This window comes from Cervus elaphus, chromosome 9, assembly GCF_910594005.1.
Source record: "Cervus elaphus chromosome 9, mCerEla1.1, whole genome shotgun sequence".
Classification (NCBI taxonomy): Eukaryota; Metazoa; Chordata; class Mammalia; order Artiodactyla; family Cervidae; genus Cervus; species Cervus elaphus.
This window is the reverse complement of record NC_057823.1, coordinates 88,205,630-88,226,840: the sequence shown is the minus strand read 5'-3', so window position 1 is coordinate 88,226,840 and position 21,211 is coordinate 88,205,630. Positions and strand designations below refer to the sequence as shown.

The following is a 21,211-nucleotide window of genomic DNA, read 5'->3' as shown; positions in this document are numbered from 1 at the left end:
AGCTTGATGTCGCAGCTCCTGCTTTGTTTGTATGTGAATTTGATCTTTAATAAAGATGAGCTCTGCTGAACTTTCCATTAATGAGAGACACTTAGGTACACAGCTCTTTAGAAACGATTTGGTAGTACTGGGAAAATTCAGAAAAGTTGCTAGTCTGTTAATAGTTTACATGGCAAGCTGTGTGATTGATTAATCAGAAGTTTTATAATCTCTGAAAACGTAACTCTCTCTGTAACTTCGGATTGTGTCCAATTAAGTTGACAACCACCAATTTTTAAAAAAGAAAAAAAAGTAAAAACTCAGGACTCCTGACTCATACTTTTCCTGTTACAGTGTTATATGACTATTTATCCTTGTGTGACAGCTAAGACTAGACCAGACGTACGTTCAGGAGACAGGAGGTTGGAGATAAGGCACTGAGCTTTCACTTCCGTGTGTCAGGAGGCAGTCGCAGGGTGATCCTGAGCTGCAGCCAGGAGGAACTTGTGCTAGTTTGGTAGTTATTGACTTGGTTACCTCTCTGCAGTATTCTTTGACTTCCTTACTTAGCTCATGATAATGAAACCCTAGGGCGTCCCTGGTGGCTCAGACGGTAAAGAATCTGCCTGCAATGCAGGAGACCTGAGTTTGATCCCTGGGTCAGGAAGATCCTCTGGAGAAGGCGATGGCAACCCACTCCAGTATTCTTGCCTGGAGAATCCCGTGGACGGAGAAGCCTGGTGGGCACGGTCCACGGGGTCGCGAAGGGTTGGACACGACTGAGCGACTCACACACACTTCTTCCTTCCTGATGAAGCTCCCCGCTCGGCTGTGTTGACTTTTCTTTCAGCCTCTGTTCAGGCAGACAGCTTCTCAGTATTATCCATTTGAGTGCAAATTTTCACATACAGAACTCTAACCAGAGTAAACGAAGGTGATTCTCCTTTTGATCACAGTGTCTAAACACTCTTAATGGGTACTTCGGGAGAATGTTGGCTGGATTCTCTTACCGCCTTTTACTGTCAAGTGCATACCCACAGGCGGGGTGCAGGACGCTTTTAGTGCCAATCATTATGTTCAACTCCAACTGGGGATCTCTTTCCACCATTTCTGCTTTTGTCATGATCACATTTCAGAAATCATTGTGTAACGCCCTAACTTCTAATTTTTCTGTGGGAAAATAGTGTTGCAATTTGCCCCCTTGTATTCTTCTGTGATTGTCTCTCACTAGATATTGGGAGCACGTATGCATTCCAGATCATGGAACTTCAACCCTCATCCCATCTTTTGTTTGTTGAATTTGGTTTCAGAAGGAATATTTCCCTTTTACTGTTTTTTTCTTGAGTAGTCACGAGTGCACTGTTAAAATGACTCACTGTTTCTCTCTACAGTTGCTCTACCCTCATGTAATATAGCCCATGTAATAACCTAAAATACTGGCAAGCTTGAACGTCTGTGACACCCCTGAATGTCTTTTACAGCCTTTGTCTAGGTTTGAACTTTCCAAATTATGTATTTCAGACGTTGAGAAAGAAGGGCCTTAATGGCTGTGACAGCCCAGATCCTGATGCAGACGACTCAGTAGGTCACAGCCCTGAGTCTGAGGACAAGTACAGGAAAATTAACGAAGATATTGATCTAATGATCAGCAGGCAAAGATTGTGTGTAAGTACTCAAAACACCCTTCATTTTTTTTACTCTTGATATTTCTCTGAACCTGGCAGGCCTTGAACAAGAAAGAGAACAAAGGCTGTGAAAGCCCCGACCCCGACTCCTCTTATGCACTCACCCCACGCACTGAAGAAAAATACAAAAAAATTAATGAAGAATTTGATAATATGATCAAGAGCCATAAAATTCCTGTAAGTACCAAAGGTAGATGGCTGGTCTGCTGATAACTGCTGCAGTAACATCCCTTAACCCTTTCAGTGAGGGCTTTCTCTCAGCAACACTGCAAAGGCAAACCCAGAAAATAGCCATCTCACTCCAAGGGCCGTTCACTTGGAAAGCAAACCTTCAGGGTTGCTGAAGTTATGTCATCGAAACGATGTGCCATCCAGAAGTTCATTCGGAGGTAGCAAGTTCACAGGAGGAAGAGAAAGATCTTGGTGACCCACCCAGAATTTACACAATCTCTTAAACACACAGTCCACACAAATCACCAGGCACTCGCGAATACGAGAGTCTCCTTCTGAACGAGGATTGACTATAAAAGTAGATATATTTTAACTGAGATCAGATACACGGGTGAGACGGCCGTTCTCTCGCGTAAACTGCCGCTCATCAGCTCATCATCCCCCAAGTAGAAGCTTGTTCCTGAGTGAAGCTTCCACCCTGTCCCTAAACATGAAATTCAGCAGCAGCACTGAAGGGTTAAAGCTAATGCTCGCTGCAGGGAAGCAGAGTGCATGACAACCTAACGGTAAGATTTCAACATGTTTGTGTGCTGGGGTGATGTTACAGCTTTATCAGAATATTCGCTTTGCCTACATCAACATTTTCCATGCTTTAACATTTGGCTAAATTTTGTCTTAACCAAGTCAAAAAATTCCTAACAATCAATCATATGCCTTGCCAGATATTTAAGAGAAATAACTCTGCATGTATTATTTTGTTTGCCCACATATTATAGAGGGGGAAAGTACATACCTTTTATTCTGTCATCAATCAAGCGATGTTCATTTTGTGACATAAAGTGTTACAACTTGAGGTTCACAAACTTCCTGAGTAATGAATGTTCATCTCTGAACCTTCACTGTATACAAGCTCCTCAGTAGGTATTTAATTCGTTTCTCAAAAAAGTACACTTTCTCTAAGTTAGGGAAACATCTGAAACCTGAGGATTGAGAGAGACTATAGTGAAAACAGGCCTCAGCAATTACAAGTGCAAATATCTGAGGACAAAAGCTCCAGGCCAAACCCACAATGACACTCACAAGATAAAGTAACGCTCTGCACATAGTAGGTGCACAATCAGTCCATGCTGGATTAAACTGAACACTTAAAACTTATTTATAAAATGTATGCCTGTTAAACTTCATGTCCTCAAAAATAGACGTCTGCTGCTTTTGTTAAATGAAATAATGTCCACAGGAAATCTTTTGTTGAGTCAGAATTATTAATACTCTCTATCATGAAGGAAAGCTAACTGCTGTAAACTCTTAAAGGTTTCATAAGACTGAGTACCGCATACAGCATTTCCACAGTGGGCGCTTGGTCAAATGAAACATTTCCTATCAGAGGCAGCAATGCATACTTGCTACAGCCAGAATTCTTAAATGAAATCTCCTGAGATTTTATTGCCCAGCAGAAGGAAAGAAGGAGCTCCTTTGGGCCAAGTTTTAGTTTATGGCCCGAGTTTCTCCCACTATATAATACGCTAGTTGAGAGCTGCTGGGCACGTTTGTGAATGTTAAGATTTTAAGGTGAAGCACGTTAGGTGTCTCAGGAGGAATGCCCAGCACGGGGAGGAGAGGGGAGTGTGTGTAGGACTGGCAGTCACTCTCCATGTGTGTGTGGAGCGTTAACCCCCAAAGATCTGGGAGGATGCCCATGTTTGCACATTGGATCATTTCCCCCGTCCTCTAGGGGGAAAGAGGTGTAATGCATACCTGGGTTCCCTCACCATATTTCATCCTGTCGTGCAAAGAGTTCAAAATCAGGATACATGATTTCTTAAGAGGTGCAGTGGCGTGCGGCAGGGGATGGAAAACCACATTAGAGCTCACAGGCAGAGCTGTGAGAAGGAGCCATACAGCTCCGGGCTGGGCCTGCAAGTCCCCGTTTCTTGAGTAAGTGCTTCAGTCTCCACGATGAAAAGCCCAGTTTTCGCACATCGCATTCAGTTGCTGGAAGTAAATTTTGTTGAAAGTTTCCACAGCTGCTAAAACATTTACAGCAGGGCTAGGACACTCTGCCCTTTGTATGGAGAGAGTGTCTCTGCCTCTCTGAAAACATTGCAAGGGTGTTTTTCTATTCCAGAGACCCAGGTTGAAGAGTTTTCCCTTCTCAGATCGAGAATTTAATATCGCAGTCACCTGTTGGTACCATCTCATTTTTGCCCATATTCCTCAATGACGTGAAATCATTCATGGCTGATTTGGAATCCTGTCGACCAGCATTTCCTCATGTGGGGTTTGCCACGGTTCATGCTGGGCTTCACAGCAAGGAAAAAAAACAGCTCCATTTGAGGAACCAGGAATTAGGAAATGGGCTGAAGGGAGGAGCGGGCAAGTGCAAGACGGGTTGAGAGGGACCAGGAAGGGAGGAAGTGGAAATAGTATGGATGTATTTTCTTCAAATAATGAACTGTGAAGAGCGAGAAAGAAGACTGTAACTAGGATCGAGGAGGGAGGTAGAAAAAGTACTTGAGGTGATTTACATGCCGAGGAGGAACACTTGAAGGAAGGAAAAGATTGGACGCGTAGATAAAATGGGGATAAAATGGCGAAGCTTCTCAAGGAAGGGGGATGGGCTGAGAACCGGAAGGATTTGCAGATGTAGCCGGAGTGGCCGGGGGAGAGGGAAGTTGAGAGGATGGCCACCTGATGACCTCTGTTTTTATGCTGAATTTAGCTTCTGTAGCTCTGAGGTGGGGAAGCAGGTGCATGAGAGACGGCCATGGGGACGCCCACGGGTGCAGACATTGTGAGGAGCTGCAGGTGGAGGGGGTCACTGGCCACAGTCATGGGGCGGCCTGGAGGGGGTTTGGATACCAGCAAGCGAGGTCACTAGGCTTCCCTGGTGGTTCAGTCGGTAAAGAGTCCACCTTCAAGGCAGGAGACTGAGGTTCGATCCCTAGGTCAGGAAGATCCCTGGAGGAGGGCATGGCAACCCACTCCAGCATTCTTGCCTGGAGAATCCCATGGACAGAGGCGCCTGGCAGGTTACAGTCCATGGGGTCACCAAGAGTCGGACACGCCAGAAACGACTGAGCACGCACGCCCGCCAAGTGTAGTCACTAGTCATCAGCGTTGTGTGATTCCTTTCTCTGCTGGTTCTCAGCAGGCTGGTCGTGGTTGTTCAGAAGTTGAGAGTGTCAGCTGTGGCCCCCAAAAGGAATTCCGTTCAGTCATTCCCATTAAATGAAAGAGGGCCTATTAACTAAAAATACTTTATTAAAAATATTTTATTGGACTTTTCCTTGCGGTACGTTTGGGAAATCATGGGTTTTGGATAAGAGTTCAGATACCTTTCTGACCGCAGTGACTCACTTTGGTAACCGTGATCCATTTGTTCAGGGATAGAAACTAAAAACTGTTTAGCTCTCATGCCTGCATCCCTACAGCCCGGGCCCGCGGCACGGGCATGTGGCCTGTACTGTTACACGGGGCCCTGCTCCCCGGGTCCACGCCCGCTTAAGTGCTGTGCTGTCCCCATCTTGAAATTCTTAGCAATTTTTTTAACAAGGGCCCCACATTTTTATTTTGCCCAGAGCCCTGCAAATTATACAGCCAGTCCTACTTATATCATCTTATTTAATCACCCAAAATTCTCTCTTCTTTCCTTTCTTGGGGGATTCTAAAATTTGGAGCCTGCCCCTGAAATCTTTGCAAGTTTGAAGTCTTTAATGACTTTTTGGCTTTCATTTTTTTCAACAAAATTTTTTAAAATTCAGATGCTGTTTTTCTGTTTTGGCTGTGCCAGGTCGTCCTAGCGGCACACAGGATATTTAGTTGTGGCATGTGGGCTCTGCTTCACCGATCAGGGATCAAACCTGGGCCCCCTGCACTGGGAGTGTGGAGTCCTAGCCACTGGACCACCAAGGAAATACCTAGATGCTTTTAAGTTCCTTAATTTTGAAAAGTTGGGAAGAAAAAGAAAAAATGCCAATTTCTTATAAACATGGGTACGTTGTTATAACCATTTCCTAAGGCATCTAGAGTTGATGGGTCTCTTTTTTGGATGCAGCTGCTTCAGGTCCCACATAGGGTCAAGGGAGATTAGATGACTTGCCTGCTTAAGTTGCAGTTTATTACACTACCTGGACTGCAACTAAGATTTCTGATACAAAGGCTGATGTTCTTTCTGATTCTCTGAGACACCTTCTCACTATGGTCAAATTTAAGCTTATAATGTGATTTCAAAATTATTTAGCCAGTTTCTGATACAGATAAGGAAACAAAACAAAAGACGAAATGCAATGGATGTTACCATGTTTTATGAATTGTGAATTTTTGAAGTATGCTTGATTCCTGAAAGGTGGCGCTAGTGGTAAAGAACCCACTTGCCAATGCAGGAATCATAAGAGATGCGGGTTCGATCCCTAGGTTTGGAATGATCCCCTGGATCATTCCAGGGGATGATGGCATGGCAACCCATTCCAGTATTCTTGCCTGGAGAATCCCATGGACAGAGGAGCTTGGTGGGCTACAGTCCATGGAGTCACAAAGATTTGAACACAACTGAATCAATTTAGCATTCACGCATGCCAATATCAGAATTATATCTGACTTCTGTCTAGCCAATCACAAGAGAGTTTTATAGTAACGCTCATCAAATTGTTTATAGCCCAGAATCCCAGAATTTGACTTGGGGATGATAGAGGTAAAAAGGAGTAGAGAGACTTTTACCAAATTGATTAGTAGAATGGTTCAGAATTCATTAAATGATTATTAACCATCCTCTTTATTTTGGATATGCAAATAATCTCGGGGTAGGGGAAGGTATTGGCTTTGTTCTCTACTGAGACATGGTCAATATTCTGTAGAATATTCAGGGGAGAAGTAGTCTTATGGTGGGGTCCTTAGGTATCCAGTTAAACATTTATAAGTAGTAATAATGAATACAGAGTAAAACATTTGTAAGCAAAAGAGAGCTTTAAAATATGAAATCTGAGTAAATTTGAACAAGGGGAGTCTTTAAGGTATATTTTTTCCCAAGGCCTCATCCCACCGTGGCATCAGCAGGCATAAGCACACACCCTAACATGATGTTCAGCCATGTCCCATAAGAACCTATTTAGTCTTCTATGTTCCTGGTTCATAAATAATAAGCTTCTCACATGCAGCCAACACTCACATCACAGTATGATTTCTGACCAAAATATTTTATTTCTATTCAAAAATGTATACTGTGTTGCACAGTCATTTAGTAGCAAAACCAACAGGCTCAGTCACTTGTTAGACAACCTTGGATCACTTACTTAATCTCACCAACTTAAAAAGGAAGGTTTATATCTGTAGCGAAGGGATGTTGGAAGCTTCAATCATATTGTATGTGTAAATTATGGTATAGTGCTTGCTCAATAAATAATACACAGTAAGTTGTTGTAACATTACTTTTACATTCATATAGTATCTTCCTAAAAATTCTTTGAATGAAAATATTCAATTAGTACAATAAAAAGAGGGCTAGGCTATGTATTACCTCGTAGCGAAAGAGCTTTAGCGTCTGATAAAAGGGGACATTAAGTGGCCAATATCTTAATTGATCTTATAAAAGAAGAGAAAGCAATCAGGAGATGGGTGGGAGCAGGAGCAGGATCAAATAGAGTGGTCAGGGTGGGCTTCCTTGAGAAGACTCGCTTTTTTTAAATTTTATTTTATTCAAGGGTAGTTAATTTACAATGTTATGTTAACTTCTGCTGTACAGGAGAGTGACTCAGTTATATATATATTCTTTTTCATATTCTTTCCCATTATGGCTTATCACAGGATGTTGAATGTAGTTGCCCATGCTATACAGTGAACCTTGTTGTTTATCCATTGTATATATGATTTTTTTGCATCAGCTAATCCCAAACTCCCAATTCTTCCCTCTTCTTTCCCCTCTCCCCCTTGGCAACCACAAGTCCGTTCTTGATGTAAAAGACCAGATTTTGAGCAGAAATTTAAAGAAAGTGATGGAGTTAAACAGAGAAATAAGACAAGAATGAGGGAGGGGAGAACAGGATGGCAAGAAATCAGTAATGGAGCCTGGTGAAAACTGGAATTAGGAACCTGTGGAACACAGGGAGAAGTTGGACTTTGCTACAACTAGGATGAGAGTTCACACAAGGTTTGGCATAGAGAAGTGCCATCACCTGATTTATGCTTCTAAAGGATCTATCTGATTGCAGGGTTGAAAGTAAAAGGGAGGGCAAGGATAGAAGCAGGTAGCTATGAGCAGGTGACTGCAGTGATCAAGGCGAGAGATGATGGTACTAGAGTCAGCCATTGGAAGGTGAGAGGTGGTTGGAGGTTATATGTGGAAGTTAAGCCAATAGTATTTCCGGGTAGACTGAAAGTGAGTTATGGGAGAAAGAGAAGATTCAGGGATGACTCCAGAACTTTATTCTGTGCAAAGGAAAGCATTGAGCTGCCATCAGCTGAAGATGGGAAGAGCTAGATTGGGACTAGTTTTGAGATGCTTATCAGACACTTAAATAGAAATATTTAGAGTGTAGCTGAATATGCAAGTTTGGAATCAGGAGAGAGATCCGAGCTAGAACTAGAAAAAGGACCGTGGTACTGTTTCATTCGAGTTTCCCAGGTGATGCTAGCAGTAGGGTTCAATTCCCGGGTCAGAAAGACCCCCTGGAGGAGGGCATGGTAACCCACTCCAATATTCTTGCCTGAAAAATCCCATGGACAGAAGAGCCCGGGAGACTATGGTCCATCAGGTCGTGGAGAGTCATAGACGACTGAGCACACACTCTTACATTCGCAGAGCAGGGAGAAGAGGATGAACAAGAGACCAAGGCTAAGAAGGAGCAGCTATTGAAATAGGAGGGAAAGTCCAGGGTTGAGGAAGGGGAGGAAGTTTATCAAGAATCAGTGATCAACTGCGTCCCTGTTGAGAACTAAGAAGTTACCGTTGGATTTAGCAATCTGAAGGTTATTCATGACAATGACAAGAGCATTTTTAGTGAAGTGGTGAGGAGAACTTTTTTTAATGGAGTGAGTTGAGAGAAAGAAAGCAGTGTGCCAGATTTCCAACCCAGGTCACAAGAGCAGAACTGTCACTGGTGACATGATTTTCCAAAGTTCCCTACCAAACAAAGTGAAACATTCCCTCACCATACACAGTAATTGCATTTCTGGGAATTTCAGTGCATAAAAAAAAAATCTGTGTTTCAGTGTATTAAAAATACCTTGTGTTTGCAGAACAAAGTTCTGACTCAGATGATTATTAAAAAGGTTTTTCATACACATGAATGTCCAGTGGAGCATTTGAAGGTGGGATGGGATAAGAGACAATTCTTTGTTGTGTACAACTGCCCCACATATAATAGGATATACAGCATATTGGGGTTTCCCTGGTAACTCACTCGGTAAAGAATCTGCCTGCAGTGCAGGAGACCTGGGTTCAATCCCAGGGTCAGGAAGATCCCCTGGAGAAGGAAATGGCAACCCACTCTAGTATTCTTGCCTGGAAAATCCTGTGGATAGAGAAGCCTGGCAGGCCATGGGGATGCAAGAGTCGGACCCAACTGAGCAACTAAACCACCACCACAGCATATCTACCAACCAGGAGAATACCAACTCAGTCATTGACACCCACAAGTTCCCAGAGTGCCCCCCAAGGAGATAGTCCACCGGCAGAGTGTACCACAATTCTAGATCTAGAGTTACTCCTGTGGATCTAGTGGAAAATAGATGGCAAACTCAGAAGGGTAGTGGAAGAGAGTTCAGTCAAGGGTCTATTTACAGATGAGGAGAGATCAGGCATGCTGCAGCCCATGGGGTCGCAAGGAGTCGGACACTACTGAGCGAGTGAACCGAACTGAGAGATCAGGTAAACTCCAGAAATAGTGAAGTACATTAGGGCTTCCAACCTGGAAGCTATTACCATACGTAGGCCTGAAGGAGCAAAAGGAGGAAGAAATTTGTCAGAGCACAGTAAGATCTATGTCGCTGGAAAGAGGACCAAAAGGAGGGTGTGTTGTTCACTAGGGGAAGGCAGCCTCTGCCATCCTCTGGCCCAGCAAGAGGGGAACTATATCCGGACCTCTCTCCTCTGGCTGTCTGTACTTCTGCCGGTGCCTTCATTGGCCCAGGTGAAGCCGGAGGGCCAGAGGATTGTGCTGGATGCAGTCTGGGACATCAGTCTCCTGGGCCCAGAGCAGTGGAGAGGGGGTCGGGATAAATGGAGAAGTCCTGGAAGGTTACTTTGTTTTCTCAAGTGTGCTAGAGTAATTCCTATTTGGCCTTTTAATAAGGGAATGAAGTATTTTATTGACTCTCTAGACATTTATTTTACAGCATACACTAATATTTTTTTGTTATTTAAAGGCTTTGGGAATTGGGCAACATAATCATTCTTTGATGTCTTATCAAACATTCATATTCAATGATATCATGGTGTTTATCCAAAATTATTTTTGTTACCCTGTTTACAACAGATAAAGCTTAATAAAAAAAAAATCTGTGTTAATATAACACTTGTACACTTTTATTTCCCTCTAAATCAGTGAAGGATCAAAGACATGTAAATGAAAAGAGTTAATGACGCATTTGTTCTTATCAGTAGTGCCCTGTCCAGATCAGGGAAGAAAAGAAAAATAGGAAAAGTAAAGAATAAGGGAGCAGAAGCAGAGAAAGAGGACGGTGTTGTAATTATCACCAGGATAAACAGAGAACTGCTACAGAGCATAACGTGATGCAGGCCAGCCGATCAACAAGAAATAAACAAAAAGAAAAAAAGCTTGATGTTAGGATTACAGAAAAGAATAGTAAGAAGAGAAAACTTTGAGCCATCGGAACATGTGCATTTAAATTTGTACAATGGCTTATTAGAGACTCCCTGAGGGAATCTTCTATGTAAACCCTAATAATACATACTAGATCCACACATATACACATACACACATATATCCATTTTATATTAAGAATGCTGCATACTCTCACACCATGAGTCCTCTGGCAATGTATTCAAACAGTATTTTCATTTATAATGTTAAAAATGAAAAAAAGGAGGAGGGGAGGACATTTCAACTATGATTATCTAGCAAATGCAAGCAGAAAAAAAAGCATGTGTGGGTTATATTGCCAAAATAATACCAAAAAATCAATAGTTGGGGTCTGAATTACTCTAATTAGACATCCACACAGGTCACTAAATGTTTGCAACTCTCTCATTGGAGATGTAGGTCTTGCCATTTGTCAATGTCAGTATATCCCAAAAGGTGAAGTATGATGTATATTCTGAACTATCATTTTAAAATATGAATTATTGAATGATACATGCTCTGTTGAACCCTGTGTCTTAAAATGTCGATTATCTTTAGAGTTACTTTCAAAAGACAGACTTTTAAATATAATAATTAAAGTATATATGCTATTCACATGCCCGGAGATGATTTTATATCATTAAACTTCTGCATAAATATGCTTCAATAAGCAATTAAACCAAAGGCTCCAGTGTGCATTTTAATCCCTTTTCTCTGTGAAGTCATCACAGTCATGTACCTTTGATCTTGCAGTCATTTCTGGCACCGGATTCAGATATCAGAAATGAACAATTACCACTTAATAGAATGGAATTCAAAGACAATGGAGTCTAATGAAATGGGGCTTTGTTTTAAACAAAAGTGAAACGTTTTCTAATAGTTGCAAAGAAACAGTTCTAAGCACATTAAAGAAATCAGTTTATGATCTGAACATCTTGAGAGCTCTTCTTAATGATCTTCTAGACACCAAGCAGTTTGGCATTTGAGATTTTTCTTGGAAAAGTGAGGCTGTCTGTACTGGGCTGTTTCTCTTCACCTCTTTTACCCGTGCTTGTTTTTCTTGCGCCTGCAGGCTGTCCCACCTCCCAACTTTGAGATGCCAGTCTCCATCCCAGTGTCCAGCCACAACAGCCTGGTCTACAGCAACCCCGTCAGCTCACTGGGAAACCCCAACCTTTTGCCACTGGCCCACCCTTCTCTGCAGAGGAATAGTATGTCTCCTGGTGTAACACATCGACCTCCAAGTGCAGGTAACACAGGTATGTCCTCGTAATAACGCAACAGTAGCAAATCATTGGAAGCAGCTACCTTTGGCAAAGAAGGCTGTTTTACCTGCAAGATACTGAGTGTTCCAGCTTTCTGTTTGTTATGTTCCTTCATTGCTTAGTACCCATCCGCATCTAGGTCTTCCACATGGTAAAAACCTAACCCTGTTAGCATATCTTTCAAAATCTTTCATGATCTGCAGTTTATATGTTTAGCTTATCACCCATCTCCTTAGTTGGCTGTATTTTAACCACATGCTTTCTCAAAGAGAAGGCCAAATATCCTGTCTCCATGCTTTTGTTTCTCCTCTTCTCTTGCCTAAAATGCCATTTTCCGTCTTACTTCTAGCCAGATATCACCTTTTCTATGAATCTTTTTCCCATGTGTCGCTTGATAGCGTTTATCTCATTTAGTTATTTATTATTTTGGTCAATTTTTTCTTTATGTAATTTATAGCACAGAGGACTTAAGGCAGAGAAGAAATGTGATAAAATAGCATAATTTATAAGAACTGTGAATTAAAAACAAAACTAGGTCAGAAACAAAGATGAGAGCATATCACAAGGACATATACAACTGCCATAGATTTATGTCTATACTTCCAGGAGATTCTTACGGTTGTACAATTCACAGTGTCTCAGAGAAAAGAAATCTTTGCTCAGAAAAAGTTTGGCCATTCTTAGAACTCAGATCAAGTGATACATAATATGATATACTGTAATGAGTATCTGTCCATTTCCCCACTGGACTTACAGGACTTTGAAGGAAAGAATGTCCTCTTGCTTGTCAGGTTCACGGTAGGAACTCAGTAAATATAAGTTGAATATAACTGAATAAATCCTTCATATTTCTAAAATAAGCTCCAAAATTGAATTTCTAAGTTGTATACAGCTAATCATTATACCCTTACATTTTATTTCTTAAAAAGCACTTAATAGAGAATTTTAATATGTCTTAGACATACTTTTTATTAAAAGTAATTTATCCACAGAAGAATTTTTGCTTCAGAATACTTATATCTGCCTTAGAATTAAATGTGTATTACTTTTTAGTACAGAAACTTCATGTAGAGGATACAATCAGCCACGTTAAAAAAAATCTTGATAAATCTTGATATGTATAAAGAACTTATTATGCTATTATCCCTACTTCTGAATATGTTGAAACCTCTCATAAACATTTTCAATAACTATATGTATTCCTTTTAGATCATACTCAAATGCTGTTGAATTTCCTATTTGATGAACTCATGCTCATTTATTTTAAAAAAAAATCTCATGGTTTACTTCTAAAATATTTATTTGGTTGGAAGTAATAAACTCTTTGCTAAAAATGTAATGAACATTTTCTTCTAATTCCAAACCCAGTACCAAATAATCATAATAGCAATTAGAAAATAATCTAGCTAATATTCTGTTCTTTTAGCTAAATTTTATTCCTCAAGAAATAATTATTATATTCAGTGTCTTTTTAAAACATCCCAACTCCCATAAATAAAGATTGCCAAATTTTATCCTGCTTTCTTAAGCTAGCAGTGAATGAACATATGTCTCTAAATTCGTGGCCAATAAAGCCTGTTTTATTGCATTAGTAAGTAAGATTCAGGTAGTAAAGGAGGTCATTCACTGTTAGAGGATTCATGAAATGACCAAAGTGCTAGGTAATTAGCATTGCACAGAATTAATTCTATAAAATATATTTACAAAAAGTTAAACATCAAATATATGGTTATTTGAGCATATAATAAACTTTACTCTTCACTTTCTAGAAAATGCCATCTTAGGAAAACTAAATGTGAAAATACAGTAAACATTTAGAGACCATTCAAAGACTAGATTTTTTTTAAAGGTAATCTTAGGGAAAAAGATGCTGCAAAATGTCAGTGATGGAATGTATTTTTAGTGTTTGAGCGCAGCATGTCACAGTAAAACAAATGTCAGCCGTCTGACCTAGGTAACACTTGACAAGTGTAGGACTCTTGGGAGAACCCTAAGAATACTAAAGTTGCCAGAGGTACAGTGTGTTGCCCTGGGCGCCATTAGCCTTCCTCCTTCTGAGCTTCGTCTTCCGTCCACAGGTGGTCTGATGGGTGGAGACCTCACGTCCGGTGCAGGCACCAGTGCAGGTGAGTGGAGACCCCGGTCCTGGAGTGCGTGTCGTTGTTGAGCAGTCCTTTACTTGGTGATCTGCAGACGTAAGTCTTTTCAATAAAGTTGAGAGATCAGGGAGACTCATGCGAAAATGGCCCCAAGAATTTCTAAAGCATTCTGATGAAGCAGGAGTGATCGGATAGTAACTCAGAGACGACTATTTGTTAAGTAGACCTTTCCATAATAAAGCTTCAGCTAGTCAACAAAATCAGAATTGGGGGTTCTGATGAAATCAATTTAATCCTGGATACCATCTCTGGTGGCCGCCAGAGTACCTTTAGCAAACCTTGCAAGTCGCGTCCTTTGTAAATTATTTCACATGAAATGTGAATCACTTTCTATACAAAGAAGTACTGAACTCCTGTATACTTCTAAAGGAGAATGCATAAAGAAAAGGAAGGAGTGAGATTATAACCATTCAACAATACTGTTAATAAAATAAAACCACCTCTGGGATTAAAATAAGTTCTTAGAGAATATAAACACAGTGTACCTCTCAAAAAAGCACATTAAATACAGTTCAGCTCTTTAAGAACTTCTTGCATTATGGCCAATTGGTCTCATAGTCGCATTTCTCCAGGGTCCCATGCTAATTCATATTATTGTGATTACTGAGATGTCGATGTCATTTCCAATGCAGAGGTGAGACAGCACAATACTTTCTAATGCTAACTGCAGTTCACTGTTGGCATAACAGGTAACCATGGTAATTCCTGCAGTAGAACATACTATACATTTAAAATAGTAGGAGGCAGGCATGATAACACAAGGTTATATTTGAAATATCAAAAATTTCAAGTTTATTGAAATATCTATGGACAGCCTAATTAAAATATTTTGCCAGGTTCAACTATAATAGGCTGTTAATTATAAGAAAGAAGATTAAAAATTGGCATATAGAAACATGTTTATAAATATGTCCATTTGGGAGTAATGTGTCTTATTTCTGATATTGGCTCTTCACTAATTCAGTAAGTAATGAAGAAAAAGGGTAAGAACTAGCGGATTAACAAACAGAATCAATGATCCTGACTTCCTATTTTATCTAGCTTTTAAGGACTAGATAGAGTCAGATTAATGAGTAGACTGAATATACAATTTTTCTGGATATTTACAAAGTGCTATTTTTTCCCCCTCAAAAAAAATACCTTAGGATTTGTAGCCTGAAAATTATAGACCAAAACTAGACCATTGTGTCTTGGATTCAAGTCTCTGCCAGACACTATGGCTAGAAGGGGTGGTGGGCCTGAAAACTGGGTTGTCTCAAAATCCAAGAAAAAGGTAAATAAGAGTAGTTTAGATATTATGATATTTTATCCAGTATCTTGATGCATCAGTTTGCTTGCTTGTATGAGAACAGCCAATAACAGTGATGAAAGTTAATAGAAAAAGCATGTGGAGTTGGGGAACGGGTACTCATCTTTGATGACATGGCCTCTTGTCACTGCCTAATAGCTAAAATGCTTTAGAATTCTATATTGAAAATAAGTGTGTTCAATTATGCTGTCATTGTCAATTCCCTGACAGTCCACTAAGTTAAATGGCCCTCCAGGGACAAAGAAGACACTCAATCTTGTAAACATAAAAGTTAGCCACATATAGGCTATAGCGTCATTGAACTAAAAAAAAAAAAATCTTGTAGGCTTAGCAAATTCATTCCCCAACTTCAGGACCTCTGCCATAACTCAAGAATCTTCTACTTCAAAAAATGGAAGGAAGTTAAAAAAACAACACTCAGTTGGTCCACTTTGATGATGATAAATACTGTATCTTGATGACTGTATCTTATAGTGAGGAGCATATAACAGTCAGTTTCTGTATAGTTATGAAAGAGTTACTTCCCCACTTTTTAAAAATAGAGGAAGAAGCCCTTTCTAACTCTGGTTCCACAGAACACCTGTTGCAGATGCCACTGAGTCTTGAGCTTAGCTGCTACGTCCTGCCCACAGACTCAGCCGTCTGCCCCTTCTTGCTCATACCAGCCTGTATCAAATGTCAGAGTGAATATATTGGTCCTGATGTCAGAGAATCACATAACGCCGAGGGAAACAAGGCTAGTCAGAATGTCTCTGCATTTTCAGAAAAGAAAACTAAAGCAAAACAGCCAAAAGATACCTTCCAAATTTTGAATATTGTCGTTGAAATTCAAGGTCTCAGATAACGTTAGAAACTCTGAGGTCAAGTGGCAGGACTCTGCCGTTAAGTTAAAGTATTTTTCAGCCTGTGCATACTCAGTTGCTTCAGTGGTGTCCGACCCTGCGACCCTGTGGACTGTAGCCCGTCAGGCTCCTCTGTCCATGGGATTCTCCAGGCAAGAGTACTGGAGTGGGTTGCCGTGTCTTCCTCGAGGGATTGAGCCCAAATCGTGTATGTCTCCTGCATTGGCAGATGGGTTCTTTACCACTAGTCTCCACCTGGAAAACCCTTTTCAGTCCAATTTTCTTCAATATCTACTCATCTCAACTTGCAAAAAGAGTATAGTCTCACGAGGGAAGGAAGTAAATTCAGTATTTATTGTGTTTCTTTAAAACCAAGAGAACAAAGAAGTAAGCATCCTTCCCTCTCAGCTTGAGCATAAAGTATAGCATCTTTTGCATCCACTCACTCCCTGCACTATGCCTCTCCCTCATCCCACCATCCAATGAGTCATCAGGTCTTACCAACTTACCAAATGTCTCCAAGGTATTTCCTAAATCTACCCTCTTTCTCTCCATTCCTATCTCACTGCCCTGGTTCAGGCTCATAGCAACACTCCAGAACTATCTCCAAAGATCCCTAATTCATCTCCCGACCTCACATTGCATCCCACTCCAGACTCCCTATTAGTCTTTATCAAAGCCTTAAACTCATTGTAGGTCATCATTCAGATGCTTAAACTCCAGCAATGTTTTCCCAGCTCTTTCAGAGTTAACCATGAGCCTCTTGTCTCTATGGGCTTTGCTGGTGGCTCTGCGGTAAAGAATCTGCCTGCAACGCAGGGACATAAAAGATTGAGGGTTCGATCCCTGGGTCGGGAAGATCCTCTGGCGGAGGGCATGGCAACCCACTCCAGTATTCTTGCCTGGAGAATCCCATGGACAGAGGGGCCTGGCAGCAACAGTCCATAGGGTCACAAAGAGTCAGACGGGACTGAAGTAACAGCATGCACGCATGCCCTTATCTCTGGCCCATCCCTACTCTCTGGGCTTCCACCTTCTTTCTGCCACTGCCATCAAGAACCCCGCACTCAAGTTCTAATAATAGCAAACATCTAAATTGCTGTTACTATGTGATTTAACACACACCAAAAAAACCTTTTATTTACATAGCAGCCCTTTAATGTAGATATTCATATTATGCCCTTTCTATCGTCAGGGGACCTAAGGCACAGAGAGATTAAGTATTGGCCCAAGGTGGAACCCAGGCAGTCTGTCTCCAGAGTGCATGTTCTTAACTGCATTGTGCTTCCACTTTCTCAACAGCGTCACAGCTTCTTGCTTTTGTGTGTACATTCTTAGCATTCTCCTGTGAAGTGCTCCTGAGCAGTGCTTGTCACCCTGCAGAATTCAGTTCAGCCATTCAGGAAATCCTTTCCTGACCCTTCCAGAAAGAATTAGGCACCTCTCTTGCCTACCTTGTTTATCTCCTTGCATTGTAATTGCATTATCTGTTCATACTCTCCTGGACACATCCCTCTGGGGGCAGACTGTCTTCAGTTTGTATTCCCAGCTCAAGATACAAGAGAGAGGACATGGCAGATATTCAGTAAATCCGTGTTAGCCGAATAAAGGAAAATTTGATCTTCTAGACATAAATTTTTTATACTGTTTATGTGGAAAAAAGAAAAAAATACTTCAAAGAAGTAATGTAATTTTAAATACAAAAAGATATACCCTTATCTGTAATTCACAGAAATAATCTTCTGATACTGTAGGTAATGAATAGTGAATTCATTATTTGATTAAATGGCTGAGCACTATTAACCAATAAAGTTTTACAAACTTTAACTTACCTAATGGAAAACCTGGAGGGCATATATATATCAGTAAATAAAACATAGGCGGGTGCCTCTGACCATCACAAGTTTCTTCTTGAAATAATGAACATCTTATTGCTTAAGTTGAAGTCCTTTCATACATGAAGGTGAGAGAGAGGTGATAAAGAAGAAACAGGATGGGGTTGTACTCTTGATGTAAGGGAAATATGCACCAAGTCATTATAATACGTTAGTAATAGTGACATTTGTAGGTTTCAGTTGACAGTTATTCATCCACTATTTAATCCTTTACTTTCAAGAGCCAAAATTGAAAGTCACTGCTTTTAAAATTACATTTTGTCATGTCTGTACATTAAGGCTTTTAACATGCTAATCTTAGTGCTTACAGATGATTGTAAGATCAAGTTCAGTTGAGTTTCTGTATTCATTAGGTTTAATCGTTAGCACAGCAGTGCCTTGTGTTGGATTATTCATTTTCTTATTGGTGCCCTTTGTTTTCGTGACATAGTTCCTTTTTTATTGGGTTGAAAGTACCAGTATGCTCAAGGGTGTACTGTTTCCTGATTGAGATTAAAAAAAAAGGGGGGCAGGGGGTCAAAGAGCAGAAAGAAAATCCTTTAGGAATCTCTTTGAAAAGTCAGGAGAATTGTTAGCAATTTGACAATAAGGCAAAGGATATTTATGTATATTGGTTAATAATTTTAATTGGCATTTATTGTAAATTAGAGATAATTTTATATAAAAAGAAACAGCTGTTTCCTTATTTTGATTGTTAATTGTTTACTATTTTATGCATTTGGTTGTCAAGCATCGTCACTTCTGGAATGCTTAATTTGTATCAGCTAAATACATGGAGACTTGGTAGTGGCAGTGTGCTGCTGTGGATAAACCACGGAGCAGTGGCTGAGTAAGGAGACCTGGCTTCCAGACTCTGAAGACTCCACTCGGCAAGACTTTGGGCCATGACTCTGGACTTCTGAACTTAGTACTCACATTAGGGATAAGACACAAAAGTCTTTAGGGTCCATTTTCATCTAATGTTTTATGATCATAGAATCATAAAAGTTCACCAACATGACATTTTTGTAATTCATTTCACATTGGAAAAAAATAAATTTAGCATACCATAAAATAGACCTAAATGAGAAGAGGAAAAGTTCATAACAATGTTTAATTATTCTATATCAATACCATTGCTTTACAGCTATTTGTTTTTGAAAATACTTACCGAAATTTTCTTGGCTGACTTTCTTATCTACCAAGTAGACTGCTCTGCAGTTCTTACTCAGTGATTTAAAATATCAATGTGAAGTGGTTAAAAATTCAGCTTAAAAGAATTGGCTTTGACAAGTTTACCCTTTTTTTGCCTAACAAAACACAACTTCAGAATCAATATTCAAGAAAAGGAGATTACCATTTAGTTACTCTCAAACAAAACTTTTTTGTTAGTATAAAAATATAATTTTATATTACTTTTTTAAAAATTGTTAAGCAGCCTATGGAAAAAAAGCTAAGTTAACAGTTGGATTCTTTTGAAGTATTTTGTTAGTTTCAATTGTTCTGAATAAAAATTCTGAGCGCATTATCAGTTTTGCCTTGGGAGCTCACTCAAAACATAAATAAAGATCCAACAGCATTGCTTTATTATTATCTATGCAATTCAGTAACAGTGATATTTTTAACCCAAACCAAGGTTATCTAGATTTCTTAAAAGAAAAAAATTTACTGTCCTCTAGTTGGATAACCTACAGCACGTGATAATCAGCCACCGCCAAGGAAATCAGTGTCCACTTCCCAAATACAAGACCTGGCAGGTTGTAGATAAAGTGATACCTTGACACCGTTCTGTAGAGGCCATGCTGAAGTGAGAGAGGCAGGTGGAAGAAAAGACAAGTGGATGTTATAGGCTAAGTCAGGACACCATCTACTTTCAGCCCCTTTGGTTTGAATTAATTCTTAAGGAGTTTGATTTCCAGAAGGAAAAACAAAATTTCAAATTGTAACTTCACCAGAGAGTGTTTGAGCAGATTTTAGAGCCTTTTGTATATCAATGATTCTGACCTCACAAATTGGATCCTTTTTATCCCCTTTCTATTATATTTAGTAAAGCAATGTGAAAATTGGTCTCTTCACTCATATCCCATTGATTTAACCTAAGAGTGTGATTAATAATAAAATTTTGGTCTTTTTAATATTGATTCAAGCAGTTAACATTTCCTCCCTAATTTATTAGTTTTATTCAACGTTTGCCTTTTTTCTCTCAGTATTTTTTTTTTCCTCACACAGTGTTGGTTTCTCTCTTTCCCGTTTTTGGCATCACCATAAGATTTTATTTGGAGATAATACAGAAGCTCTTCTCAAAATCATTAGTGATATGAAACTGCATCAATAGACAGCAGATCCTGACGGAGGGATGTGGTTAAAAAACCCCTCTTGGAAATCAATGTTTTACCTACCGGGGACTTTTTGGGGCTTCAAGACTTTCAGCCAAATGTATAATGTGCTGTTTTTAGACAAACCTTTGCCAGTCTTAAATTTTAGTTAGGCTTATATAGTATGTTTCACTTGAATTTAAGTTTTAAGTGTGCAGTCATGAAACAGTCTCATATTTGAAAGATCAAATATATTCCCTTAGTTTATGTGAAAGGAAACTCAGGGGCTTCCCTCGTGGCTCACCAGTAAAGAATCTGCCTGTGATGCAGGGGACCCGGGTTCGATCCCTGGATCAGGAGGATCCCGTGAAGAAGGGAATGGCAATCCAGTCCAGCATTCTTTCCTGGAGAATCCCAGGGACGGAGGAGCCTGGCGGACTGTAGTCCATCGAGCTGCAAAGAGTCGTACCCGACTGAAGCAGCTGAGCCGCACGCAAAGGAAACTGTGTTGGACCAAAGCCTTGGCTAAATAGGTTCAGTTTGTCTTCTACAGATGTGTTCACGGGGTGCTAAAGTGTTCACTCAGTTCGTTCATTATTGCTCCATTTCAGCTATATTAACTGAACATAATATCTACTTGGTAACTGTCTTACTAAACACTGTCCCTTCCTGTCACAATTTTTTGACCTTAGACTCCACTTACAATCTCTAGTTATGACAAAGAACTGATTTGTTGTATTTGTACTGTAAGAGGGGAAAAAAGATCCCTGCTTTATTAGGTTATGATGATATAATAATATTATATTATCAGTCACGT

At 40.1% G+C, this 21,211-nt stretch overlaps 1 protein-coding gene across 13 annotated transcripts in view; it reads left to right on the top strand.

The window, feature by feature from the left end:
* The window catches only part of MEF2C (myocyte enhancer factor 2C), a 174,558-nt gene that overhangs the window by 128,226 nt on the left and 25,121 nt on the right, over window positions 1-21,211 (top strand). For 10 of the 13 annotated variants that reach the window (XM_043913568.1, XM_043913567.1, XM_043913570.1 and 7 more), the window contains 3 exons: window positions 1,501-1,644; window positions 11,703-11,889; window positions 13,974-14,021. In XM_043913568.1, coding sequence (XP_043769503.1) covers window positions 1,501-1,644; window positions 11,703-11,889; window positions 13,974-14,021 — 379 coding nt within the window. Of the gene's footprint in view, window positions 1-1,500; window positions 1,645-1,703; window positions 1,842-11,702; window positions 11,890-13,973; window positions 14,022-21,211 lie in introns of all 13 variants that reach the window. The other 3 variants (XM_043913572.1, XM_043913575.1, XM_043913577.1) reach the window with 2 other exon arrangements.